This window comes from Oreochromis aureus, linkage group 16 (assembly GCF_013358895.1).
Source record: "Oreochromis aureus strain Israel breed Guangdong linkage group 16, ZZ_aureus, whole genome shotgun sequence".
NCBI classification, from domain to species: Eukaryota; Metazoa; Chordata; class Actinopteri; order Cichliformes; family Cichlidae; genus Oreochromis; species Oreochromis aureus.
In genome coordinates, this window is record NC_052957.1 from 1290136 (window position 1) to 1317438 (window position 27303).

Below are 27303 nucleotides of genomic sequence, written 5' to 3' on the forward strand. Positions count from 1 at the left end.
GACCCAACCACATTGTCACACATTCAGCATACATGTCTTTATTTCCAGTTGCTGTACACTCCAACGCACTTGGCTGCAGCTTTGCAGCTGCCAGCCACACATCAACAAAAACAACTACAACAGGACCCAGTACAGTCCCACGGGAAAGACCAAAGAGCTGTCATGTTATTTTGTCTCATTTAAATAAAACCAACTCTAAAGTTAGAGACTGTTCGTTTCTTTGGAAGTGAACAAACTTATAAATTTAGCAGGAGGAAGTGAATTTTTCCCTCACTGTAATATCTGAATTCCCCCTCGCTCTGAGTTCATGAACTTCTTAAAGCATCGTTTTCCACACTGAGCTCAGTTTTAATTTCTCTGCTCCATCACCAAGCAACACTGACCAACCACACTCCAGTTAAACAGTTAGACCCTGGCTTTGGTTCAGTCTGATTACACGGTGCCCCGCCGTGCTGAACCCGTCTTCTCATTCTAGTCAGAGACAGAAGCCTTCAAACTGCTGCAAGGCAAACGGTTCACCTCAGACTGAATTAAACATGCAGAGAATAAAGCACCTTTTCTTTTTTAAATTAAAATGAGAGGACACAAAGTTGACGTGCCAGTCTGTTCACATTGTTTGCATGAAGGAGTGGCTCCAACACTTCCTCTTATAGGGAGCGACTGAAACAGAAGCAGAGCAGTTTCTACAGTGTGTGATTAACTCGTGCAGTTCATGTAAACTTGAATTTAAGAACAACAGAAAATATTAGAGCTACGTCAGCTTTACCCATCAAAGAGGACAGACTTACTCCAGCAGGTAGGCAGAGTCCTTCTTGTTCTTGCTTGTACTACAGACGGTTGGAGGAACAGCAAACTTTTATTAATCCAGAGTTTTGTCTCTCAGATTTACAAAAGAAAGAATTTAAAGTCAGGCAGCAATAGAGCAACAAAAATGTTGACAGGAAACCCACGGAGGGAGCATTACCACCAACCTGGCATCCCAACACACACACACACACACACACACACACACACACACACACACACACACACACACACACACACACATATCTAAGCTGCTTTTTCAGTGATTTAGTTATTGAACCTTAAAGATCTAAAGTATTCTTTGGCATTTTCAACTGAAAAACATAATCTGTTGGTGAAATCTGAAAAATGTAATTAAGGGTTAATAACAGCCTTATAACAGCACCTACACCTGTTTCAGAGCGCTGACAGATTTAATGCAAGACAAATGAAGCAGATCAGAGTCGACATCTGTCTCGTAGCTGGAGATGGTGTCTGACCACAAAATCCCAGCAGTCGAAGTTTTGCATCAGGCCCGCCCTGAGAGGGCGGAGCTAGCGTAACGTAATGGCGACCATGCCCAGTGACAGAAGTCATACGCGTCAGGTGTGGCCAGGCAGGCAGCTGTGTTGAGACAGTGAGCTTTCGTTCATGATGGCAAAGAAAAGGTTTTATTTCTTCTTTGGTAGGTGTGATTTTGACTTTATTGCACTTTTACTTTCATAAATCCGTCAGCGTGAAGCAGTGAGATGATGATTCAGCCATTCTGCTTGCGACCTTTCAGTGGCCTCGAGCTAGCTGCTGCTAAGAGGCTATAGCTTAAAAAACGTGGTTATTGATAATTATTTATTTATTATTAAATAATCAAATTATAACTTTGTTTGGTTGGTTGTTCTGTGTGTCAGTATGAGAGAAAGCTGTGACGTTTCCACAGCACTATGCTGTGTGTGATAGTGGGAAGTACAGATGTATTAAAGCTTGGTGCCGTGTCTCTGCTTCTTAATGATACAGTTAACCACTCAAACACACATTCATTATTATTTTTTAACTTCTCATTTATTTTTTGTTCAATGAAATTGATTTAATGTGACAAACTGCTCACACTGTTCTATTATGTTTGTTAGAGTTAATAAAATCGTGAAAATGAAATAATCATAAAACACGTTACTGATACTGATATACTGCAGTTCTCTGTGTACTTCTGTACTTTATACTATGTTTGATTTCTGAACGTTTCCACCACACTGTTAAATGAAAACTATAATTCATGGATGTTACCATGTTATTAACAGGTTTGTCATGTTGTACGTGGGCGTAACTTTGTGCTGAACATTGAGAGGGGGGTTAAGATCTCTGTCTATATAAATAAATAAATCTGGGTAAATTCCCAGATGATTAAACATGCAACTATTTTGATTATTATTATCTCTGATAATAACTGAAATGGGTAAAGAAAATCAACAACCTACTTATGCAAGATAATTCATAATTTTATTGGGGGGCTTATATTGGCTGGGGGTGGGGGGGGGGTCATAACCCCCTAACCCCCCTAGAAATTACGCCCCTGTGTTGTTACACATACATTACTGCACCATTGCTAACTGGTGTTGCCTCATAAACATTTGTGCGCACATTATTACCTTCAGTTTCTGGTTTTTATGCAGTTACAAAAATGTCAACAGAACATGCTCATCTGAAATCGCTGTTCATACAGTGTCTTACTGGGTTTTTGCTTTAAAAATTAACGTATTATTTCCACATCATTAGCGCCTTGTTTCCTCTGTATTGTCCCACTATTACCACGTTTGGTTTTAAAACTTTCTTATAATTTTCATTAATAGTTGGATTGCTGATAGTTTGCATGATTTCAGACTTCCAAAGGAGCGACTATGATGAATGGAGCTTATCGTTTCCCGTTCGTTCTAACTGAACCTTTGTCTGTTTCCTTGCAGCTCTCTGTGGGTTCCCACTGGTGGCAGCTTCCTCTGAAACTAATGGAACCAGAGGAGAGCCGTTACTCTGGCAGTGCACACTCAGTGAACAGTTTGATCCAGAGAAAGTCGGCATTTACTGGCAGAACCAAAATAATAATGAAATGCTCCACTATTACAGAAATGGAAAGGAGGATTTGGAACATCAAAGCGTGTCATTTAAAAACAGAACCAAAATCTTTCCTGATCAGTTACGATCTGGAAACTTGTCCCTTATCATCGATCCGCTGATGCCTGAAGACAACCTGAAGTCCCTTAAAGTCGTTTTCAACCATGCAGGAGATATCAAGGACAAACTCTGCCAAACCATGGTTCATGTAGCAGGTTGGTATCTGCGTCATTTTACGGCACATCAAACTTGTTATCTTATATATGTCATTGATACATATTTACAATATTTACAGCTAATTTTAAGGAGCCAAACATCGAGATCAACCAAAAGAAGATGACAGCAACTTGCACAACACAGGGGGGCTTTCCTGAACCTGAACTGGCATGGATTTCCACCGACCATGAAGGACATGAACGTGCACTGGAACCACCTGATGTTCTGACCCTGCAGATCCACAAGGAGGAAGACGGCACCTACAGCATCATCAGCACAGCCAACTTCACGGGGTCAAAGACGGTGACCTGCACGGTTTACAACCCAACTTCTAACAAGACTGTGGGAGCAACTGCAGACCTGCCTGCAGGTACACAGAGGATTACATCACCATTAATCAACATCCAGTCTCCCATCAAAGTGTGTCAATATCTCAAAACGCTGTGATTTCTGTCGCCTCACAGCTCCAAACCCTGAGTCCAAACAGGAGACAGATGAGGTCCCCAGTGAGCGCAGCACATTTACACTTTAAAACGACTTACACACCATGTGTGTTTAAAACGTGCTCTGCAGGAAAAGCAGCACATGTTACCATATATCACAAATACTACAGACTAATATGATTTCCATTATGATTTATGAATGATTGTTATTTATGGGCTAAACTGCAGTCAGTGACATGGAAACAATGAAACGACTTACAGATCAGATACAAGACAGTGAAACTCTAAGAGCCCAAAGCTTACATGAGCAGAGCTGCTGATCAGCTGCTGTTTTATTTGTTGTCCATTACTGTCACATCACAGCTAACTTACTTATACACACCAAATAAACTGAAGCTACTATTTTATGACTTTACATTTATACTACATGGACGATTTCTGTGTTTAATGCAGTCGTTAACATAAACTTCCACTGCATTCATGATCCATGCAGTCACAATAACTTCATGTCGCATTTGTGGGTGATGCACAGTCTGCTTATTTACAGGTGAAGGCCTGCCTGTGGCTGCAACGGCTGTGATTGGAGTATTTATAGTACTCGTAGTACTCGTAGTACTCACAGCCTTTGGCTACAAGAAATGTAAGTAAGTTGTTCTTTTACTGTTTTAGCAGATACAATTATCTGATTTTGTGTCAAACAATAATTATGGACAGCTGATATTAATATGTAAACATAAAAATTTTAATTTATTACAAAAAATGAGTGCTCTTAGTGTCACAGCAGCATCATTAACACTGAACAAAATCAGCTTGTAGAGCGCCCCCTGCTGTCCTGTTTGTGACTGACACATTTTGATTTTGTTCTAGATCACCAACAGAGACAACAGAGGTCTAACGGTCCTGAGCCGTCAGCTGCTTATCTTTCCAACGGTGCTTTGCTAGCAGAGAATGGAGGTGTGTGCTAGTGTTGTACAGGAGGGTGGTGCTGCACACGGGCTGACCAGTACTGGCAGGACTTTGTTGGGGATACGTGTGTTAAACCAAACACTGCTGCTCTGCTGTATCTCAATGCAGGAACCTTTTCCTTCCATTTCAGGGGCAGACAGCCGAAGAGAAAGCCCAAGAGAAGCACAGCTCTGAGGTCAGCTCTCCTACCACTGAGGCAGAATGACCACAAATGAAGCCTGCATTAAGATTCAGAGTGAGACCAAGACCAGAGACCAGACTTGCAACAAGACTCTAACGACCAGCTTCATCTCTCTGGCATTATTTAATTTAGAGCTTCACATGATGGGCTGTACCTCGTTATGCTCAGTATTTGTAATTCCTGCTTGAAATTGAGAGATTTCTGAGCTTTAACATTTCTCCCTCTGTGAAGATAAGCTAAAGGATCTTGTTACTGTACTTAAGCAGAAGGCATCTGGACTTCAGCATTTATTTTTCTGACAACTTTTTACTGCCTACATGTTAACACTACTTTCTACTTCTTAACTTTTCAAAATAGACTCATTACTTTTGGTTCAACAGTATCATTTATAGTGTTTATACTCTGGGTTAAAGCAGGCGTACGTATGTCGTCGGCTTCTAGCTTCTACAGAAGAGGAAAGAGCATCAAAGATGTTTCTCCAACATTTCTATCGGCTCAACAAACATCAGCAAACACACAAACTGTGTGTGCAGTTTGTCTCACAGTGTGTGCTAAAGCTAAAGGTCCAGCTGCTTTTTTCACAGGGAGAGAAAAGACAGAGAGCTAAGTTCAGTCAGAGATGGAGAAGGATAAGAAAGACGGACAGGAGAGGAAGAGCTTAGACTTAATGTTTATATCCTTAACCATACGTTTCTATGCAGTTACAACCTATAGTTATCTGAGCTTAGTCCACAACAACATCGGTACATTTAATGTGAAATATTCTTTTATTCTCTTCACCTTAAAAACTATCCTAAAATATGATGACAGCATCCATCTCATCCTAAAATGACCAAACAGCTGATTCGTGAACAAAATAACTGACAGACATTAAAATGTGAAGATTTGTTTTTCCCTTGAAGTCAGTTTGTCCTCATGTAAACGTGTTCATGCACATTCAAGTGTTTTCTTCAAACAGGACACCTGACCAACAAACATGTAATAGTATTTGTACAGTAACAGTATCCAGAGTACTTTAGGTTCGAATCACCGCTGTGGTTGTTTGGGCTCAGCCAAACAGGTGTGGTTCACATCCATGTGTGTCCACTCATGATAAGGACACACATGTAGTCCTGCATTCACTTCATCAATGAATCCGAGTGAACGTTTGTCCTGCATTAACTCTGTGGGGTCTTCACCTCACAGTAACACGTGTGTTTGTTAACTGATGCTATATGAATAAAAGTGAACTACAGGTGTTCGTGAAACGTGTCTTTATTAGAACAGGACGGATGGATGAGCACAGCCCTCTCAGCACAGGGCTGACACCACTTTGCCCTTTATAATAAATACAACACAAATATATTAGGACAGGTTACTAAACCAAGCTTACAGGTAAAAGGACATTTACTGAACTGATCGTGTCAGCTCTTGCTTTTCAAGGACAACGAGCAGCAAAGTACAGTTAGCAGAGTTTGTTCTGATGAAGACTTTAAACTGTAAACAGCAGCGCAGTGAACAAGGATCTGTGTCCACGAATCCTCAGCAGTCACAGCACTTAAACATCATAGTTCAAAATGGTGCCACTCTTCATGAACCAGATAAAGTCCTGAATGCAGCCTTCAGTCTGCATCACATTCCATCTGCGCTTTAAAGAAAAGACGCTCAGCGTTTTCTTGGATTTTCAAGTAGTTCAGTTCATGCAGGAACCACAGCAGTCGGGAGTTTTGCTCTTTCATCTCAGCCAATAAGACTAGTCAAAATTTATTCTCAGGAAAAAAAGAGGAACTAAAAGAAATTGAAAGTTTGTTTTTTGTTGCTGCTGTTTATATTTAAGCTAAAAAAGAAATCGAATAAATAAAAAAATATATCATTTATAATTTTCTAATAATACATGTAGAGTTGCATATCCATAACAGCATTCAGTGCAGGTTTAGAGTGTTTCATTTAGTGAAAGCTGTTGATCCACTTCCCAAATAATCTCTAAGGATCTGAAGGAAGACATGCAAATATCTCTGCTCATTATTAGGCTAAAAGCGTGATATAGACAATTTATATTTTAGCAGCATCCCCATAAGGCATATAACATCCCTGCACACCAGCTCAGTGCTTATATTATACTTCAATCAAGATATAGTTATTATTTAACCACATTAGCTCAACAAGGTCACAAAAATATCCCACATACCAGAAATGACATGCTCAGCACTACATAAATAACATTTTCAACAAAAGTTGGACCACCAAACCACCAAATTAGTCTATCCTTTTCACCTAGCTAAAAGTCTTTAGCAGCCTAAATCAGAGGCTAACATTAGCATTTGCTAGCATCAGCCAGGCTGGTCTGAGGCTAAAACTAGAGTTTCTGTAACTTTGCCTGAAACCCTTTAAAGTGTACAGTAAAGGCAACTGTGGAGCATGAGTATTATTGTGGAACTTATATAGTCCTAAAATTATTTCTTCCTCGCTATACATCAGTAGAACCATGACGTTTTCACTTTTCCCAGTTATCTACATCGCTGACTTTAGCTAGTTAGCTAGCTAGCAGTCAGAGCTGTGTAAAGCCCAGAGAGAAGCAGACAACTAACTATCCGGCAGTGTTGCCAACTCCTCTGAAAGGAAAATCGCTATTCGCTGTCCTAAAAGTCGCTAGAACTCGCTTTCAGAAATGGTGACAGAGATCAGCTGAAACTGGTGCAGAAGGAGCTGAAAGCCAAGATTGCAGAGGGTAAAGAGTCCTACAGACAGACAGTGTTGCCAACTCCTCAGTAAGGAAAATCGCTATTGGCTGTCCTAAAAGTCGCTAGAAGTCGCTAAATGACGTCATCGCCTAATTGGAGAGAGAAATAACATCGTGGAAGAGACATAAAGTGAGTAAAAAACGTCCTAAATGCAGTTAGAATTTATTTAGAACTACAAATTAAATTTCTTTTAGTAATTATTGTTTTTTAATGTCACAATTCCAACCCTGCTCCTTTATCCGGGTTTGGACCGGCAAAAGTGACCCGAAATTGGCACTCTGGTGGAGTTACTGTGTGTGTGTGTGTGTGTGTGTGTGTGTTTATAAGTAGTTTTAAACCTTGTGATCCACAAAACAGCATAACAGTAAAAGAAGAACTGACTGCGTTACAGTCAGTGCGGGAGCAGCGGCTTCGCTCATGCGCGATTCATTTGCCGTTTGGACGCATAGGTGTGAACATCTCCTGCCCTGATCGCAGCTGGGGGAGGACTATCCTCCGCCTGTGAGTGCTTTGGCACGGGTGAGGTGCCCGCTGCTTGTTGAGAGTAAGAGCAATACGCGTTTTCACGTCAAAAAGTCGTCATAAATAAGTCTCCAATAATACCAGAAAAAGTCGCCAGATTTGTCGCTAGTCGCTTTTTAGAAAAAAAAAGTCGCTAAGGGGTCTGAAAACTCGCTAAATATAGCGACAAAGTCGCTAAGTTGACAACACTGCAGACAGAGGCTGGAAAACAGACTGCAGGAAAACAACACCAGGGAGGTGTGGAATGGAATGCGGGCCATCACTGGCCTGAGACAAAAGAGAGGTGTTGGGATGGATGGGGACGTCAAAAGTGCTAACAACCTAAATCTACACTTCAATAGGTTCGACTGCCCTGCGTCTCCTGTCTCCACACCCAGCTCTTCCCATCTTCTCCTTTCGCCTCCCCCCTCTCCTGCCCCCTCAGACTGTCTCACCCTGTCCCTCTCAGAAGATGACATCAAAAAAGAATTGGGCAGACCCCACTCCGGCAAAGCTGCTGGCCCTGATGGTGTCAGTCCCAGGGCCCTCAGGTGCTGTGCTTCCCAGCTGTCTGGAGTTCTACAACGGATCTTCAACATGAGCCTGGAAATGCAGAGAGTCCCATCACTCTGGAAGACATCCTGCCTGGTTCCTGTCCCTAAAAAGATCAACCCGTCGACCCCCAGTGACTACAGGTCAGTGGCTCTGACCTCACATGTCATGAAGACGCTGGAGAGACTTAAACCTGAAACATCTGCGTCTGCTGGTGGAGCCTTGGCTGGACCCCCTGCAGTTTGTTTATCAACCTCGTTTCGGCGTGGACTCGGAGGATGCCATCATCTACCTGCTGGACCAGGCTTATTCTCATCTGGACATTGTTGGGAGCACTGTGAGGGTCATGTTCTTTGACTTCTCCAGTGCTTTTAACACGATCAGACCATCACTGCTGGGGAATAAGCTCACGGAAATGCAGGTGGACGCCCCACTGGTAGGTTGGATTACGGACTATTTAACAAGTCGACCACAGCATGTCCGACTGAAGAGCTGCCGCTCAGATAACATCCTGAGCAGCACAGGGGCGCCGCAGGGGACGGTCCTATCACCCTTCCTCTTCACCCTCTACACATCTGACTTCAGGTACAAGTCTCAGTCAAGCCATCTGCAGAAATTCTCAGATGACTCTGCCATTGTGGGCTGTATCAGGGATGGACAGGAGGAGGAGTACAGGAGTGTGGTGGACAGCTTTGTCGAGTGGTGTGAGCTAAACCACCTACAACTTAACATCACAAAGACAAAAGAACTGATCGCGGACTTTAGGAAGCAGGCTCCTCCTCCTACCCCTGTCACCATCAGAGGGGCTGATGTGGAGATCGTTGAGGACTACCGGTACTTGGGGGTACACTTGGACTGTAAACTGGACTGGACCAAGAACACCAATGCTATCTTCAAAAAAGGGCAGAGTCTGCTTTTCCTACTGAGGCGGCTCAGGTCCTTCAATGTTGGTAGGAAAATGCTGACCATGTTCTATCACTCGGTGTTGGAGAGCGTCATGTTCTTTGCAGCTGTGTGCTGGGGAAGTGGGGTGAAGACAGCTGATGCCAACAGGCTGAACAAACCGATTAGAAAGGCTGGTTCTGTCCTGGGTGTCAGACATGAGAACCCGGAGGAGGTGTCTGAGAGGAGAATGCTAAAAAAGCTTCTTTCTATCATGGACAATCCCTCCCACCCCATGCACGCCCCCATGATGGACCATCGGAGCAAACGCAGCAAAAGACTCATTGCCCCGAAATGCAGAACTGACCGCCACAGGAAATCCTTTGTACCGGTGGAAATAAGACTGTATAACTCTTCCTCACTCTGTAGGTGATTCTCCTGAGACTATTACCAATGTTATTCTGTTCCCTCCCAGACCGTGCAATATTACCCAAGAGTACTTATTGAATATTTGTTTCATCCCCCCATCATATGCTGCTACTCCCTTTATTCTATTGCACAATACTTTGTCACTTTCTAGAACCACCTGCACTGATAGTTAAGTTATTTATTCACCAGGATATAGTTATGTATATTACTTCGTTAGAGTTATTTGATACCATGTCTTGCACTATCCTACTACTGTATATTACTGTACACTATTCTTATTGTATATATTGTATATCTTATATCTTATTCATCTGTTCCTCTGTCTCTCCTGCTGCTTTGAGCATGTACAGGACAAAAGAATTTCCCTCGGGATAAATAAAGTTGTTCTTATTCTTATTCTTAAATGACATCATCGCCTAATTTGCATAATTTGTCATGCCCACATAATTGTAACAGATGCTGTAGGAGTGAGAAATAACATTGTGGAAGAGTCCTAAAGTGAGTAAAAAACACCCAAAAGTATTTAGAATATGTTTAGAACTACAAATTAAATTTCTTTTAGCAATTATTGCTTTTTAAATGTCACAATTCCAACCCTGCTCCTTTATCTGGACTTGGGACCGGCAAAAGTGACCCGCAATATAAGCACTCTGGCGGAGTTACTTTGTGTGTGTTTGTGTCTTTTTAAGTAGTTTTAAACCTTGTGATCCATAAAAAGTAACAGTAAAAGAAGAACATTTTTAACCATTAACAAACAAAATGGACATAGCAAGCCTCACCAGACAGCTTCAGTCGAAATCGGATGTACAAGATGGACTTAAGGCCCTGCAAGGATATCTGATTTCTAAGTTTTCAATGATGGGAATGATGTATTTTAGTGCATTGATTTATTTTAGACAAAGAAAATGTACATTTACTGCTGCAATACATTTGCACTTTGTAGGTGTAAGGGTGACTATCTCCTGCTCTGACATCAGCTAGGGGGCGACTGCTCCGTGAGGACTACCCGCTGCCTGTGAGCGCTTTGGCACGGTCTGCAGACCGTGGGGATGTGAGGAATGAGGACCCAAAATGCAGGACTTGATGATGAAGGCAGTGCGTTTATTTACAGTGGTGTAAATCCAAACAACAATAAATCCCCAGAGCGATCCCGACTCCTGTTCCGTGTCTTCTCCCTTATCCCGTGCTCCGTGCTCTGTCTTCGTTCCCTGTGTACTGTCCGTGTGCTGCCTCCTGGTCGCCACAATTCCTCCTGGGGAAACACACATACAAAAGGCAGCTGTGAGTACAAAACCTAACGGCAGACTTGCACTAACCCTGCACATTAAACTAAGACTGACGGGAAGTCACTCAATGATCCAGCGTTGAGGAGCTCTCAGCCACACTGTTTTGAAGCTCCTCTGACAAGGCTTGATCGGCGCCAGGTGTGTGTGGAGATTCCCAGGTGTGACCGGTCAGCTGGCAGGGCCACACCCACCAGGCCTGATAGTGCCTGCCACGACCGCACCCTCACACACACGCACACACCCATACACACCTGACAGTACACAAACACGGAACATAGGACAGCAGCAGTGCAGAAGACACAACCATCATCATCATCATCGTAATAATAATAATAACAATAACAATAATAATAATAATAGTAGTAGTCCACACTGCTCACGGACCCCGAGTCCCTGGAACCAGGTCCGTGACAGCTTTGGCACAGGCGAGGTGCCCACGGCAGCACCTGCTGTTTGTTGAGAGTAAGAGCGATAGGTACTTTCAAGTCATCATAAGTCTCCAATAACAACAGAAAAAGTCGCCAGATCTTTCACCAGGCGCTTTTTAGAAAAAAAGTTGCTAAGGGGGTCTGAAAACTCGCTAAATATAGCGACAAAGTCGCTAAGTTGGCAACACCGCTATCTGGTCTTTAAGTGATGATGAGCCTGCTTCCAGGTCCAAACTACTGTGTGTTTATTAAGGCTGTTGTGTTTTTAACATGTTTTGTATCTTGTTCTATTTTATCTGAACAAGCCCCTAAAAACAGTCAGTGATCACTGTCGGCTTCTCTCGGTTTTTATCACCACTGTTCATTTTAAAGCTCAGTTTTAAACCCTTACATGTAACTACAGCCCAGCCCATGCAGCAGTATATTAATGACTAACCTGGTATTGTGGATGGATTATCTCAGTTGTTCTCCTGACTGAAGTTTGGTCCGTTTACAGCATCCTGCCATGCGATTGCATTTGTCCCTAACCATCGGGAACCCTCACGTTAACTTTTATCAGTGGAAAAAAGTTAGCGTTCATCCTCCAGCTTTACTGTGTTTATGTTATGCTAACATAGCTAACATAGCTAGCGTACCTAGCGATCACGTAGCACATCATTATATAGCAGCTAGCCCAACTTCAGTAACCCTACAAACGTCACTGCTGTTTAGTTTTCTGTCTTCATTTATGTTGGAAGTGATAGCAGAGCTGTACGTTTGAACTGTTTCAGAAATCTCTCAGTCAGAACATGCTATATCATGTTTAGGTGGAAGCTAGCGAGCTAACTTCCTGCTGACTTCTAACTCTGTTAAACTTTATAAATCCTGTTTTCATGGATGTTAAACTTAATTGTTACACTGATCATTTTATTAAAGATGAAAGAATTTAGACAGTTTTTAACTCTCAGTGATCGTTTGACTTTGGGACCAGAAGCGGATGCGGAAACAGAAATTTACGTCAGACTTATAGACCGGATTGTTAGGTTTATATTGTTGGATTGTCATTTATGCTTAGAAATATATACTCATATATGCTTAGAGTTTTATAATCGATTGTATAATCATAGAGGTCTGATCCTTAGCAGTCTGCAAAGACTCTGTGTGCCTCCCAGAGCACTCTGGCATACACACACATCTTAAGGTCATGAGAGAGGTCGTACCTTCTCTTACTGATTTATACTAAGGGAGGACACCTACTCTGTATCTTCTTAAGTATAAGTGCCTTTTGTTTAGGTGGACCGCTGCACTCCTGGTACCAGCAGGTCTGGGGAGTCTTCACAGGGTCATACTTTGACCCCACACACACACACACACACACACACACACACACGCCTATACGTACACACAGACAAGGTATTCTTTGTTCACATGTATGTCTGTGTAAGACGTCATATGTTAATGAACTTATGCATATTCATGTAACCTCAATAAAGGACAGTGCTACGGGGGAAGCGGGCTGAGAGCGACTAGGGTTCGAGTGGAAGGAATGGCGCTCGTCACAGTTCTCTCCCTCGTGCACAAGCAACACAAAGAACTTTGGTGACTTGCGTCTTGCTTTTGCTGTTGTAGTAGAATTGTCTTGGCGTTCCAGCAGTGGGTCTGTGCCAGACAAACCCATCACGGATAGTATTTATGAAAACTCGTCCAGCCACTGGAAGCCAAACCTAGTATCATAGCGAAAGATAATTGTAATATTAACTAAAATGGAAAGTTTAAATAACGATTATTTTCAAAGTAAGTCAGCAAAATATTCCTGACTTATCTGGATACAGTGGACACCAGTTAACAAATAAATTAACAATTCTTTCTAAACAAAATCATTGACTGTTTTGAAAAACATTATGTTAATAAAAAATATTAAAGTTTAATATTTACCACAGTAATGTGAAGGCAGCCTAATGGTCTAATGGCTGCTCTTGCTCTTACTTTGCCCTCCTCCTGGGGTTCTTGCTCCCACAATGCATTGCAGTAGTTAAGAAGTACAGAAAAATACCTGTAAATGACCAGTTATGGGAATAAACGGCGTTACAGGTAACAGCGTTACTAAAGTTTTTCAGTAACGAGTAATCTAACTAATTACTATTTCTATCGTTACAACGCCGTTACCGTTACTAACAAGAAAATGCAGTCGCGTTACTATTTTTCAACAAACAGACGGTTGAAGCTGTCTTCAGCTTACTGCATCTTATATCAGCTGCACGGAAGTAGCTGTAAGTAATCTGGACGCTACAGCTTTAAGCAGCTGCGCGCTCCCGCGGACGGAAATCACTTTCTGGCACAACACCTGGAGCTCAGGGGGCAAAACAATGGCATGAGTGCTGCTGTTTGACTGAGGAAGAATAAAGCAGTCGTGGTAAGCCAATCACATGACCACTTTAAGATGCCAAAGCAACAAGGTGATATATACCAGTTTTTAAATTGTGTTGATAGGCCACGTAAAACCAGAGTCATGATAAACAATATATACGCAGCGTTTTTTCCTGAATAGTTTCGTCACGTTTACGTCTAAGGACAGCGCAGCGAGCACTCTCTGCTTATGAGCAGAAAATAAAAAAAACAAAACAAAAAACAGCCCGTTCGTGTTGGTGGAAAAATGCACCATGTCGACCAATCAAAAAATGATATGGAAACATGACATTTGGAGACTCTCTGTCTGTGGGAGTTATAAGCAACATGGCGCCTGTGTTCGGCTTGGCCCCTGTTGCTGCTCTGGGTTTTCGTCGACTGCTTCAGTATATTGTATTTTATCTTGTCATCTCATCTGTGTTATATCATGAAGGTCTATTTGCTACTCGGATCTACAGTTCACATACATTGTTGAGTATCAAAATATGTATGGAAAAAACTTTTGACAGCTGGCAGAGCTACCACCAGGCTTTCCCCCTCCGCCGTTTGTCTGCCCTCCTTCCTCTCCCGACTACCGGTACCTGTTCTTAGCTCCAAACAATAACCCAGGAGCAAAAACAAGGTTAAGGAGATCGTCTAGAAGGGGCTGTAGGTCTGGTGTCCAGGCTAAAAGGAAACGCGCCTGACAGAGGGGATTTCCTCCGCTCCATGGTAGAGAACGTCTCCGGTATTTGGTACCGGTTCCCCTCCAGGACGCGGATAAGGCCGATCGGTTACCGCCTACTCGGCTTTTCATCACGGGCGAACAGAACGATTACCTGGATCGGCGTCTTGTCTGGAGATGCGGGATGTTTTCACCTTGGGGTACCGGGAGACTACATCCTCTTTCCAGGTGTCTGCTGTCAATTCCCCGTCAATCAGCCGTTGATGACGTCAGCCTGTCACCTCCGCTTCGGATTGCTCTCCTAAACGCTCGCTCCATAGCCAACAAATCATTTGTACTGAATGACTTTTTTAGCAGTAATAGTCTGGACTTCATGTTTCTCACGGAATCTTGGCAGCGGGAGAATGAATTTGTCCACCTTAATGAACTCCGCCCGGTCGGCTGTCGCTTCATCGGGACTCCGCGCTTGGACCGTCGTGGTGGTGGTCTGGTCACTGTTCACCGAGACAATCTCGCTTGCAGGACTATGGACTTGGAGGACTTGCAGGACTATGGAGTTTTTCCCTTCCTTTGAGTCTCAACTTCTTAAGGTTGGTTCTTCAGATATATTTTATTGTGTTTTAATTTACCGCCCTCCCGGCCCCGCTGGTGTTTTTATTCAAGATTTTACGGACTTTTTATCTTCCATTATTAAACTGGAGAAAGTCTTAATGATTGGGGATTTCAACCTCCACGTGGATGATCTTAGCTGTAGCATGGCCTCTGACTTTCTATCCATTACAGACTCTTTTAATTTTATTCACCATGTCTCTGGACCCACCCATGTTAAAGGCCACACCTTGGACCTTGTGTTTTCCCTTGGCTTAGACATAACTAATGTCTGTGTTAAGGACATACAAGTGAGTGACCATTCCTGTGTTACTTTTAGTCTTAGTTCCCTCTGTACACACCACCTTCTAATCTCATGTTCCATAAGCGGTTCATAAATCAGGATGTTGCTTTGAAGTTTTCTAATATGTTGGACCCTCATGTGATCAGTGGCTGCACTGATGCTGATGCTGCTACACAGTGTTTTAACAATCACTGCTTGGAGATTTTAAATTCAGTGGCACCTATGAAATCTGTCATTGCTGCCTCAAAAAGAGCTCATCCATGGATAAATGATGACGTCAGGAAGGTCAATAGAATCTGTAGAAAAGTAGAACGCCTTTGGAAATCAACTAAACTCGAAGTTCACAGGCTCCACCTTAGGGAACTTTGGGTTTCCTTACATGAAACCATAAAAACAGCCAGATCAGGATATTTTTCTCAGTTAATCTCATCAAGTAAGAGAAATTCCAAGGTACTGTTTGACTCCATAAACTCTATTGTTTCCCCCGTGGTCCACCCAGTACCCGTGACCTCTATATCTGAGAGTGATGAGTTTCTGAATTTCTTTGTAATGTAATGTAATGTAATGTGTATGTGTTAGTCCCCGTAGGGGACTAACACATACACATTACTTTATCCACATACACATTGTGGATAAAGTTGATCATGTCCGTATGAGCATTGGTTCTTCAATATCATCTGTTTGTGTCTCTGGGCCACCTCCCCCTCATTTACTGTCAGTGTTTAACCCAATGAACATACATGACCTTTCACTCCTGGTGGATAAAATGAAAATTACCACTTGTGCAAATGACATTCTACCTGCTGGGCTTTTCAAAAATGCTCTCTCTGTCATTGGCCCCTCTATTGTAGAGATATGCAATGCCTCTCTTTTAACAGGTGTGGTTCCTAGGTTCTGTAAGCATGCTGTTGTTGAGCCAATATTAAAAAAGAGCAGTTTGGATCCAACTCAGCTTAAGAATTATAGGCCTATCTCTAAGCTTCCATTATTATCAAAAATTCTGGAAAAAGTAGTTGCAGATCAACTTACCACTTTTTTAGAAAAACATGAAATTTATGACAAATTTCAGTCAGGTTTCCGTAAAAGTCACTCAACAGAAACCGAATTACTTAAAGTCTCTAGTGACATTTGCAAAACTTGTGCATAGGATTTTAAAACTGACAATTTATATTTGCATTTAAAGTTATGAAATATGATTCAATAAACATGTTTGTGGTTGTTACAGTAAAAAATTTAACTTTTTCTACTCGGATTTTATGTTTTTTGTCTGATTTTAGATCAATTGTGTTAATACAGTATGTCAAAATGAAAACATAACTGTAAATTCAGACACGTGAGGTTGTGCTGAAAAGGATGATACCAAACAAGGCAAATAAACAGTTTTTAAAGGTGAAATGTGGAGGGGAAATCAAAAGTGGTTAAAAATGGCCAATTATACCCTGGACCCCAGAGGGTTAAACTTTTTTTTTAAGTAATGCAATAGTTGGCCACGTGGCCAGTGGCTGAGCCGAGAAAGTTCTGGTGGGCGGCCACGTGGCCGGCTGTGATACTGGAGGCGATCTGGTGGGCGGCCGCGAGGAAGACGGCGGCGGCCAGTGGCAGCCGCAGGACCAGGCGAGGCTGACGCAGAGGCAGAAGCTGGACCAGGCGAAGCAGAAGCTGGACCAGGTGAAGCAGAAGCTGGACCAGGCGACGGCGCGGGAGCCGGCGGTGACGGAGCAACAGCTGCAGGGCCAGCAGGCATGGAAGCCTCTGGCTGGAGACAGGCAGGGCCAGCGGGCGCGGAAGTCCCTGGCTGGAGACAGGCAGGGCCAGCGGGTGCGGAAGCCCCTGGCTGGGGAGCGGCCGGGCCAGCGGGCGCGGAAGCCCCTGGCTGGGGAGCGGGAGAGCTCACAGCTGGCTCTGGATGCTGTGGCTGCATGTCCGGGGACTGAACAGGATGGTGGATGAGTGACTGGGCCAGAGACTGATTAGGAGATTGGACAACGGGCAACTGAACTACAGGATACTGGATGACAGACTGAACTGACTGGACTACAGAAGACTGGACAACAGACTGGACAGGCTGGAGGGCAGGCGACTGGAGGACAGGAGACTGAGCTATAGGGGCCTGAGGAACAGGACACTGGGCTACAGGGGACTGGAGGACAGGAGGAGACTGAACTACAGGCGACTGGAGGACAGGAGGAAACTGAACTACAGGCGACTGGAGGACAGGAGGAGACTGAACTGGAGCAGGCTGGACTGACTGGACAGGAGCAGGCTGGACTGACTGGACAGGAGCAGACTGGACTGACTGGACAGGAGCAGACTGGAGAGCAGGTGACTGAGCTACAGGAGACTGAACTGTAGGCTGAACAGCAGGCGAGTGAACTGACTGGACTGGGGATGCTAAGGAATGAACAGAGGTTGGCAAGGCTAAGGAGTGAGCTGAGGTTGGTGTGGCTAATGGCTGAGCTAGCGACTGAGCTAGTGAAGGAGACAGAGCTACAGCCTGGGCTAGTAAAGCTGGTGCCTGGGCAGGGGACACCTCAGCTAGCCTAACCAGGGATAGTGCGAGGTCGTGAAAAGCTGGATCAGGAGGTGGATGAAGTGGTGGACTGACAGGTGGAGAGGCTAACTCTTCTGAGCCTCTAGGGAGGTCAGGCTGGGTTCTGGCTGCCCTCAGCCTGGGCGCTTGGACCGGCACGGGAGGTGGCTGGACACCAGTCACCCCCACCCGAGAAACAGGAGCGGGTGTGGAGGTAGACTGGGTCACAGCTGCCCTCGTCCTGGGAGCTGGCACAGGTGTGGGTGTAGGCTGACTGACCGGAGTGGAAATAATGACTGGGTGAGTGATACGCCCAGAGCCAGACGAGTCCCCTCAAAGACGTGCTCCCTCTCTGAGAAGAGCCGCTGTTTCCACCTGAGCTTCTCTGCCCAAATGGAGAGCGCTGCCTCCTGCCGCTCGAAAAGGTCGGAGTCCGCTGGGTCAAAAGCGTGTCTTCTTGGCACGGGTCGTGTCATTCTGTCAGGATTTGTGTCGTGTGGAGGCGAGGAAGTGACCCAAACGCAGGACTCGTGGATAGTGAAGAACTGAAGATGGTTTATTATGAAGCGTGGATGAACAGGGCAGGAACGAAAGGACTGACTGGCTGAAAGACTGAATGGCTGGCTGAACTGAACGCGGGCGGAAACGACAATATAACATCAATGACACGACAGTGAATGAGTGGAAACAGAGGACTTAAATACACAGACTGATGAGGATGATAATGAGAGACCGGTGAGTACACAGCTGAACATAATCTGGCTAATGACACAAGAGACGAGCTGACACAGGAAAAGCAGGAAGTGAGAACATTGATATGGCAACAGAAACAAAACGTGACAAAACTGAAAGCACTGGGTCAACAACCCAGGAACCCTGACAAGTTACTTTTCAAGTAACTAATTACTTTTAGAATCAGTTAACTCAGTTACTAACTCAGTTACTTTTTTGATGAAGTAACTAGTAACTATAATTAATTACATTTTCAAAGTAACTTGCCCAACACTGCTAATGACTAATACTTTCCGTATTGCACAGCATTAGACGGGCTGACCTTCTTCTGGCTGTAATAAGAAGATGTCAGTCATAAACTCTGGGTAAAAGGTGGACTTTAGAAAAGGACACGTCCTGCAGAAACAGTCATAACATGGGATGTTGGTCACTGCGCAGTCCTGTCTTTGTTGCTCTGCACCATCAGTCAGTCCCAGCAGGCTGCTTCCAAAACCCGATCACTTCCTGTTTCAGTCCCAAACAAACAGCCGAGCGCACGGTGGACGGTCCTTCCTCCTGCTGACAATGCTTCCTGCTCCACTCTCCCGACGACTCCTGACAGAAAACAAGTCGGCTGCAGTCTGCCACTTTAAAAATTTATAGCATGAAGTAAAGTGTTGTGTGGCTTCACTTAATCCTCTAAAGTTATGGTAAAAGGAGAGTCAGCTGATTCAGAAGGACCCGGCATCCTGCTCAATGTGGAGCTGGAACTGAGAAACATTTCTCCTGTCAGTGTTCATTAAGATGTCATACTGTCAATAAGAGACGATAAATAAAAGAAATAAGGCTCCAGCATCCGTGTTCACGTTGGTGTCCATGTCCAAAAACATGAGTTCCTCTAACGCCCATCTGCTCAAACACAGCACAGTCAAACAGGAACACCTTCATCCTGTGGAGGTTCTTCTTCCATTTACTTGTTTTTGTTCAATCAGAGAAACAAAAGAAAGTTTTTCATTAACAGGAAAGAAGTGAGTTGAACACCGAAGACTAAAACTTTCCTAAACATCCAACAAACTGTGTTTATGGGTGAATACGATTGTGTCTGTAAGCACAAGGTGGAAAAGTTCTCTCATCCAGTGTCACATTCAGGCTCACAAAGGAGACGCCACACTTTTACTGTTTCCTAACACTTTGTATGACAGACTGTTGGACCTGAACAGGTGCATCTAACTTCCACACCTTCTCTCTCCCAGAATCTCTCAGGTACTCCAGCAGGTGCTCTGAGGCAACTGCTTTTGTGATGCAATACAAATAAAACTGAATTGAACTGGTGTATTCTGCCTGTGTCCCTGCTCCCTACTGTCACATTAGCTTTAGTTGCTGCACCGTGAATAACGAGTACCAGCTAGTAACCAATCTTAACTGTGCTGACTCGTGCTGTGGACACAGAGCTTTGAAAAAGCGCTAAAGTCTTTTTCTTTTCAGGACCTGCAGACCTGTTGAAATGGCTGCTTATGTATTAGCATTTAGGTTCTTCATGTATGAACTCTCAGACTCTTTTCTGGACTTGCCCCTCTGCATACCTAATCCAAGGAAACAACACTGCCTCCAGTCCACCTCTCAGCAGGTCACAGCTAACCTGTTAGGGTTAGGTTTAGTTTTAACCACATGTGACTTGTAGAAACTAGAGGATCTTACTTTTCAACTAAAGCCTCGTCCATTTTGGACATCAGACGTTTTTTCTGTAAAACCTGCTGCACACAGGCAAAAGGAAGCTGGAGATGTGTGTAAACACTCCAGTGTGCGCACCGCGGATGACGTCAGTGCGCACACTGTGTCTGAGGAGGATGTCCGGAAGTACTTCAGGAGAGTGAACCCACGCAAAGCTACTGGTCCGGACGGGATTCCCGGCCGCGTCCTCAAGTCATGCGCGGCTCAGCTGGCTGGAGTGTTTACACATCTTCAACCTTTCCTCTCTCTGTCTGTAGTCCCAGCCTGCTTCAAAATGGCCACCATCGTCCCTGTACCCAAATCCTCCACCATCTCCTCATTGAACGACTGGCGACCTGTAGCCCTGACCCCTATCGTGAGCAAATGCTTCGAGAAGCTGGTCAGGGACTTCATCTGCTCTGCACTACCCGACTCACTGGACCCTCTACAGTTCGCATACCGCCACAACAGGTCCACTGATGATGCCATAGCCCTGACACTCCATGCTGCCCTGTCACACCTGGAGAAGAGAGACACGTATGTGAGAATGCTGTTTGTAGATTACAGCTCAGCATTCAATACCATCGTTCCCTCGAAGCTGGACAGGAAACTGCAGGATCTAGGACTGAGCAGCTCCCTCTGCAGCTGGATCCTTAACTTCCTGTCTGACAGACGCCAAGTGGTCAGACTGGGCAGCACCACTCATCCCCATCACACTGAACACTGGTGCTCCACAGGGGTGTGTACTGAGCCCTCTCCTCTACTCACTCTACCTACGACTGCACGGCCACTAACAGCTCCAACATCATTGTGAAGTTTGCGGACGACACTACAGTGGTGGGTCTTATCACCAACGGTGATGAGGGCGGCCTACAGGGAGGAGGTCAGCGCCCTGACCCACTGGTGTCAAGACAACCATCTCACCCTCAACGTCACAAAGACAAAGGAGCTGATAGTGGACTTCCGGAGGTGCAGAGGAGTACACACCCCATCACCATCAACGGCGCCGCTGTGGAGAGAGTGAGCAGCTTCCGCTTCCTTGGTGTACATCTGGCTGAGGATCTTACGTGGTCAGTACACATAAACAAGACAGTGAAGAAGGCGCAGCAGCGCCTCTTCTTTCTCAGGAGACTGAAAAGATTCGGCATGAGCCCCGCATCCTCAGGACCTTCTATCGCTGTGCCATTGAGAGCATCCTCACTGGATGCATCACCACCTGGTATGGCAACAGCACCGCTTACAACCGCAAAGCTCTCCAGAGAGTAGTGCGGTGTGCTGAACGGATAATTGAGGTGAGCTTCCCTCCTCCAAGACATCTACAGGAAGCGGTGCCTGAGGAAAGCGGGAGGATCATCAAGGACTCCAGTCACCCCAGCCACAAACTGTTCAGACTACTTCCATCAGGAAGGAGGTTCTGCAGCATCCGTCCCGTACCAGCAGACTGAGAGACAGCTTTTTCCACCAGGCCATCAGACTGCTGAACACGTCATAGACACCTCACCTTCACTACTGGAACTTCAACATTATGCACTCCATACTGTACATTAATGCCACTGTTTTGCACATGTCCAACTACCAACCTCTGTATATTTTATATTTTATATATCTTATTTTATTGTTTACTCTATTTCATTTGTAAAACATGTATATACACACTCACACACACACACACACACACACACGTAGAAAAACATATTTAGTACACACATTCAGTAATGTATATACCTTTATATATGGTACATATATTTATTACTTTTTAGATTAACCATTTTTATATTTTGCTTGTTGCACGTTATTGTATTTTGCACAACTCTGTTGCTTGTGAAGCTTGCACACAAGAATTTCACTCGCATGTACTGTACCAGTGTACCTGCACATGTGACGTGACAATAAAGGTGATTTGATTTTGATTTGATTTAAACCCCACCCTAAATGAAGCACCACTACCCTGGTGGATGTTAAAGGGTTAAAATACTGCCTCTGATTCCTGGTGCCTTGCTCTTGGGTGACTGTTACACCGTGAGCGCTGCAGACAGACTGCAAACGTTCACCTAAAACACAGAAGCTAAAAGCTTTTTAAGAACGTAGTGAAACCTGCAGATCTGACTCCTGTTTTCTGTCTTTGTGAAGCAGACGTTACACTCGGCTGTAACTCAAATAATACTGACTCAGCACAGAAGCATTTATATCACATATTAATCATCACTCACATTGACAGATCACACAAAGAGCGATGCTGATAATCCCCACGATGAAGGCAACGATGACGATGACAGCTATTCCACCTTTAAAAAAACACAATAAAAAGAGTGTGGTGTTAGTTTTACTGATCACATGTCTATCAGTGTGGCAGAGGCTTGTTCTGCTCTGAGGACACAGCAGAAGAAACAAAGATGACTGAGCCTTCTAGAAACATTTGATCAGATTATCCTGATGCCCTACAGGAGAATATCACTGTTATTGTTAGTGAGTCTACATCAGGGGTGTCCAACTCCAGGCCTAGAGGGCCGGTGTCCTGCAGGTTTTAGATCTCACCCTGGGTCAACACACCTGAATCACATGAGTAGTTCATTACCAGGCCTCTGGAGAACTTCAAGACATGTTGAGTAGGTCATTTAGCCATTTGAATCAGCTGTGTCGGACACGTCTAAAACCTGCAGGACACTGGGCCTCGAGGCCTGGAGTTGGACACCCCTGGTTTACATCTTTACACAAGCTGGTATTAGAACAGATCTAACATGAATGTAAAGATTATTATATCTAATAAAAATGTACAATAAGAATAAATAACGTTTGGCAGATGGTTACACTCTGTGACCTGAGCTGGTGTTTTGTGGTCCCTGTGACTATAACAGTGAGATATTACTGGCTTTTAAGTACCTGTAAACAAAGTCCCGGCAGGTGAGACGTCTTTGGTTGTTGTCTGACATTCGCCCGAAGTGGGATTGCAAATTCTGCACGTTACAGTTTTTAATCCGCTGATGTTGGCTTTGCTGAAGACGCTGAATGTTCCATTCCTGGTGTTGTTATCAATCTTTACTTCCAGCGGCTCCAGGATGGCTTCATTTCCCTGGTTGTCTGTGGAGAGCCACATCACTTCAGGTTCAGGATAGCCCCCCGCCGTGCTGCAGGTTGCTGAGGCCTGGCTTAGCTCGATGTTTGGTTCCTGGAAGACCGCTGGAAACAAGTCACAGGTAGTTTAGCAGGATTTCTTGGACTGTACAAATGTGTTTGTGCACGTGAGTAATTTATCAGCCTGTGATGACCCACAGGAGTTAACGGCTTCTGTGGGTCATCACAGGCTGAAGACCCACAGACGTCTGTAGTTCACAAAAACATCCAAGCTTCCAAACCCAGTCTGGTCCTTTCACAGGAAACACAGAGTATAAGACACGTCATTCTCTTCATTTCTGGTCAATTTTGTACCTTTTCAATTATTTGTGGGTCAATCTTTGGTTTCAACATAATGTAACATGTAACAGCGTGCACTGTTCACCCCACCTGCCTCCACCTGGAATTTTACACCTGTGTTTGAGTCCAAATTGATGGTGAGGAAGAAGGACATCAATGAGTCTAGAGATCAGATTACACTTTAGTTTTTAGCTCTTAGTTATTATTTTTTTATGTTGTCCAAACCTTCCTGGAACATGAGTATCTAATATTTTACTTTAGCTGGTTTTGCTGAGGAATAAAACAGAAATGTTAATCGGTTTTTGTTTTGCAGAAGAGAGAAGTATGCGGACCTGCCACATGCAGGGTCTTCTGACAGATATTCTCCTTTGAGTCATCTGAAATAAAAACAACTTCAATGAAGGTCCGATCGTGGTCCAGCATCAGGTTTTTAATCAGGAGAGAGAAATTTCCATCCTCTAACTGAGAAAAGAAGATTGCAGTCCTGTTCTGAAAGGATGAGCTTTGATAAAGAAACTCTTCTTCTCCCTTCACATAGACGTGGGCCACTGTGGGATTACTGCTGCCGTCCATCCCCTGCCAGTAGATGTAAGTTTGCTCACGGACAAACTTCTTAGTAAGTTTGTGCATGCACGGCCAAAGGAGCGTCTCTCCAATGCTTCCATTGACGGTTTGGCACGAGGCTGGCAGCAGCAGAGGTGCAAGGAGAACTGTGACGAAAGACAAAAAGATTCATTCAATCCAAACGAGCAAATTCAGCACATTCATCAAAAACAGGCACAGGTCAAAGTTCACCTGACCCCATGAGGCTAAAGCAGAGTCGCAAAGGCCTTTAATGCTCACTGCTAACATGATGGAAACTAACTTTGTACATTTAAGCTTTTCCAGTCTTTTCCTGTTAATTGAAATGTCGCCCAGACCATAAGTGACTGAAAGAATGAGAGAATAGTTTAAAATGTTCACTGACGTGCACAGTCTGCTGCCTTACCTGCTGAGCAGCAGACTGTCAGTCTGAAGTTTGTTTACTGGTATTGCTTGTTGTCCAATTTTGCACCAACCAGGGAATTGTGGGGCGGGGTGTGAAGTTGACCTCGTAGAGAGCAACCAAACGAGATGTGGAGAGAAACCCAACAGATGTACAGCAAACGAGCAGGGTGAGAACTGTAAGAATACTGAAGATGGTATGTACCAGCTCACTTCCGGTGACTACTTGGCGGGGCCTGGTGCCTGTTGCTCAGTCAGCCCTCTTCCGGGGCAAAGGGGGCCCTTGGGCCTCCGGTCTCTGGGCCTGTGGCTCGGTTCACTCTGGCACAGATGGCTGCCGGTAGAGCCGGCGGGCACGCCAGTGCAGCCCCCTCTGGCTTCTGCTCCGTGACTACTGGGTGACCCCTCATCTGGGGCTCTCCTCAGCTCTTCCCAGGAGGGTGGCACAGATGCCCCTCCGGTGGTCCTCCTTGGGCTCTCGCACTCTGGGGCCTCTGGATGTCTGGAGCCTGGATCTCCTCCATGCCCGCTTCATGCCCTGGGGGACGGGGCTATGGCCCTCTACACCCTCTAGCAGACCGTTACATGGGGAAACCTTTTGAGTACAAGCGCGCTGATCCACACAGGTGTGCACACGGGTGTTCACTGTTCATAGACATAAACTACACCTTTATTGGCTGCTATTTCCAAGCACAATGTGCGCTGTCGTCCCTGCTTGCTACACAACAACATTCAATATTTAGTATTTACTGCTGTTTACACTTAGCTAGATTAACGTGATGGTGTTGTGTTTAGTATGTTGCTCTGTTTTGGGGGTTTTTTGCTTGTTTTCTCTTCTTTTTCTCTCAACAGGTGATCCAGGAGATTTTTTTTTCTCTTTTTAAGTGCCCTTTCTCACTGTCCCTCTTCCCTTCTGTTTTTCTTTTCCTTCATCTTTCTTTCTCCCTTTCCTATCCCTCAGTCATGTCTGTCCCGTCTGTAACAACTGAAAATAAAATAAAATAAAATAAATGATAACAACAAATGTTGATCAAATGGACCAATACGGCAAGGCCATGATGATCCATTTGGCAAAATAAATCCATTTGGTATCCTTGTTGGTCTTCAGACAACAATTCTGACGGCTAAAGAACCAAATGGGACAGACAAAAAAAAAAAAAAGAATACTGAAGAATACGTTCCTGTTGGTGAATTCAGAGTTCGGTTTGAAGGTGATAAATACTTTGAGATTAATTATTTAAAATGTATTTGTTTCAAACTGTTTCTGTCAGAGTCAGTGTATTATTGTATTACTAATAACAGCATGTTAGTGGCTAGCAGTGTTAGCACAGGTAGCACCTGTAGCTGTGTGTTACTATGGTAACGTGTGCTGATGTTGTAAGTCATGAAAAGCTGAAATGAGTTTAAAAGCGTCATTGAGTGAATGGACTGAGTGTGCTCGCTGGAGTACAGGACCAGGAGGTTATCCCTGGGAGTTTTTTTCCTGGGTGGAGCACAGACCAGCCCAGATGTTGACTTCCTCTGTGGGAGTTTGGTCGCTGTCGCTGTAGCCTCTCATCCTTTGCTGCTTTGTGGTTGTAGTACAACAGTGTGAGAGTATTCTGCTGTCTGAGATTCTGAGATTTTTTGGTGTTTGAGTGTTGTTGTGTGTGAGTTTGTATTTCACGTCAGGTGTTTGTGAATAGTCTGACTCACTGTTTCAGTGAGGCGTAACCACAAATTTATATTTCAGTACTACAGGTTGGTACAACAAGCCACCAAATTAAAGGGCCCCGCCCAAAGTACTACAACACTTTAATGCTGTCTGTATGCTATCTACACTGAATTATAGATAACGAACTATAACACAAAATGTTAATTTAAAAAAGGCCATTTTAAACAATGATGACTTATATTCTTTCTCTTCAAAGCTCTTTGCAACTGTTATTTGGAAAATAATAATAACTTTAAAAGGTTTATTAAAATACACTGGCACAAACCAAAATGAGAGAAGCGATGATCACACTTACAGAGAAAGATCAGGAGCAGAAACTCCATCGCCCTCCGCAGGGAGAACAAAAAGCTTTGGTGAGACTCGATCGATGTCTGCAGCATGATCAGTCCATCAGTGGATACTCGGGCACCGCATCCTGATAAAGCACCATTTAGCTGTAAGTCACTCCAACTACAAGCTCCAGTAATGTTCTCATAAACAGTGATAGCAGCTCTGATAGCAGGTAGCAGACTGTGGTGCCGTTTCCTCTTTCAGACGTCACTCTGACTCTCGCTGTGGCTTCTGGTCACATGTTATCGATGGTTATGTTCACGTTACCGTTTGAGTGCAGTTTGCTTCGACTCACAGATTTCTTTTTCCCATCACAGGTCGTCCGTGTGACACTTGGCAGCTACAGGATGCGAATAAATCATTTTATCTTGGATGAAACTCTTGGTGAAACTTTTTCTTCCAGAGGAGTGAAAACCAAAGAGCAGAAGTCTGAGTGCCACATGTTTCGACAGATAGCCGTCAGACCTCCTTCTTTGTTGCCACTA

General features: G+C 44.3%; 2 protein-coding genes across 7 annotated transcripts; one reads left to right on the plus strand and one right to left on the minus strand.

Moving 5' to 3' along the window:
- The first annotated feature begins 657 nt into the window (after positions 1–657).
- LOC116314943 (ICOS ligand-like) lies at positions 658–5923 on the plus strand. Of its 5 annotated transcripts, none has more exons than XM_039599562.1 (7): positions 658–796; positions 2736–3098; positions 3179–3469; positions 3564–3605; positions 4090–4182; positions 4410–4496; positions 4639–5923. In XM_039599562.1, the coding sequence occupies exons 2-7, from the start codon at positions 2879–2881 to the stop codon at positions 4680–4682; spliced, it is 777 nt and encodes a 258-aa protein (XP_039455496.1). In that variant the 5' UTR covers positions 658–796; positions 2736–2878; the 3' UTR covers positions 4683–5923. The 5 variants fall into 5 exon arrangements, 3 of the variants coding, with proteins under 3 accessions (XP_039455496.1, XP_031588955.2, XP_039455495.1); XR_005608532.1 differs by lacking the exon at positions 658–796 and adding an exon at positions 1336–1468 and having other exon boundaries at positions 4090–4186; XM_031733095.2 differs by lacking the exon at positions 658–796 and adding an exon at positions 1336–1468.
- A 4954-nt stretch (positions 5924–10877) lies between these two features.
- LOC120433479 (CD276 antigen homolog) lies at positions 10878–27287 on the minus strand. Of its 2 annotated transcripts, XM_039599746.1 has the most exons (6): positions 26784–27287; positions 24123–24500; positions 23260–23556; positions 22590–22664; positions 11114–11310; positions 10878–11025 (listed from the first exon to the last, which is right to left on the minus strand). In XM_039599746.1, the coding sequence occupies exons 1-5, from the start codon at positions 26866–26868 to the stop codon at positions 11228–11230; spliced, it is 918 nt and encodes a 305-aa protein (XP_039455680.1). In that variant the 5' UTR covers positions 26869–27287; the 3' UTR covers positions 10878–11025; positions 11114–11227. The 2 variants fall into 2 exon arrangements, with proteins under 2 accessions (XP_039455680.1, XP_039455681.1); XM_039599747.1 differs by lacking the exon at positions 11114–11310.
- Positions 27288–27303: the final 16 nt, after the last annotated feature.

Bases quoted from the DNA above. Each gene is read 5' to 3' on its own strand.
- LOC116314943 (XM_031733095.2), top strand. From the start codon at position 1,435: ATGATGGCAAAGAAAAGGTTTTATTTCTTCTTTG. The intron at 4,183-4,409 runs GTAAGTAAGTTG...ATTTTGTTCTAG, and splicing joins AGCCTTTGGCTACAAGAAAT to ATCACCAACAGAGACAACAG. The intron at 4,497-4,638 runs GTGTGTGCTAGT...CTTCCATTTCAG, and splicing joins TTTGCTAGCAGAGAATGGAG to GGGCAGACAGCCGAAGAGAA.
- LOC120433479 (XM_039599746.1), bottom strand. From the start codon at position 26,868: ATGCTGCAGACATCGATCGAGTCTCACCAAAGCTTTTTGTTCTCCCTG. The intron at 23,557-24,122 runs GTCCGCATACTT...ACTTGTTTCCAG, and splicing joins GAAGACCCTGCATGTGGCAG to CGGTCTTCCAGGAACCAAAC. The intron at 22,665-23,259 runs GTACTTAAAAGC...GTTTTTTTAAAG, and splicing joins TGCCGGGACTTTGTTTACAG to GTGGAATAGCTGTCATCGTC.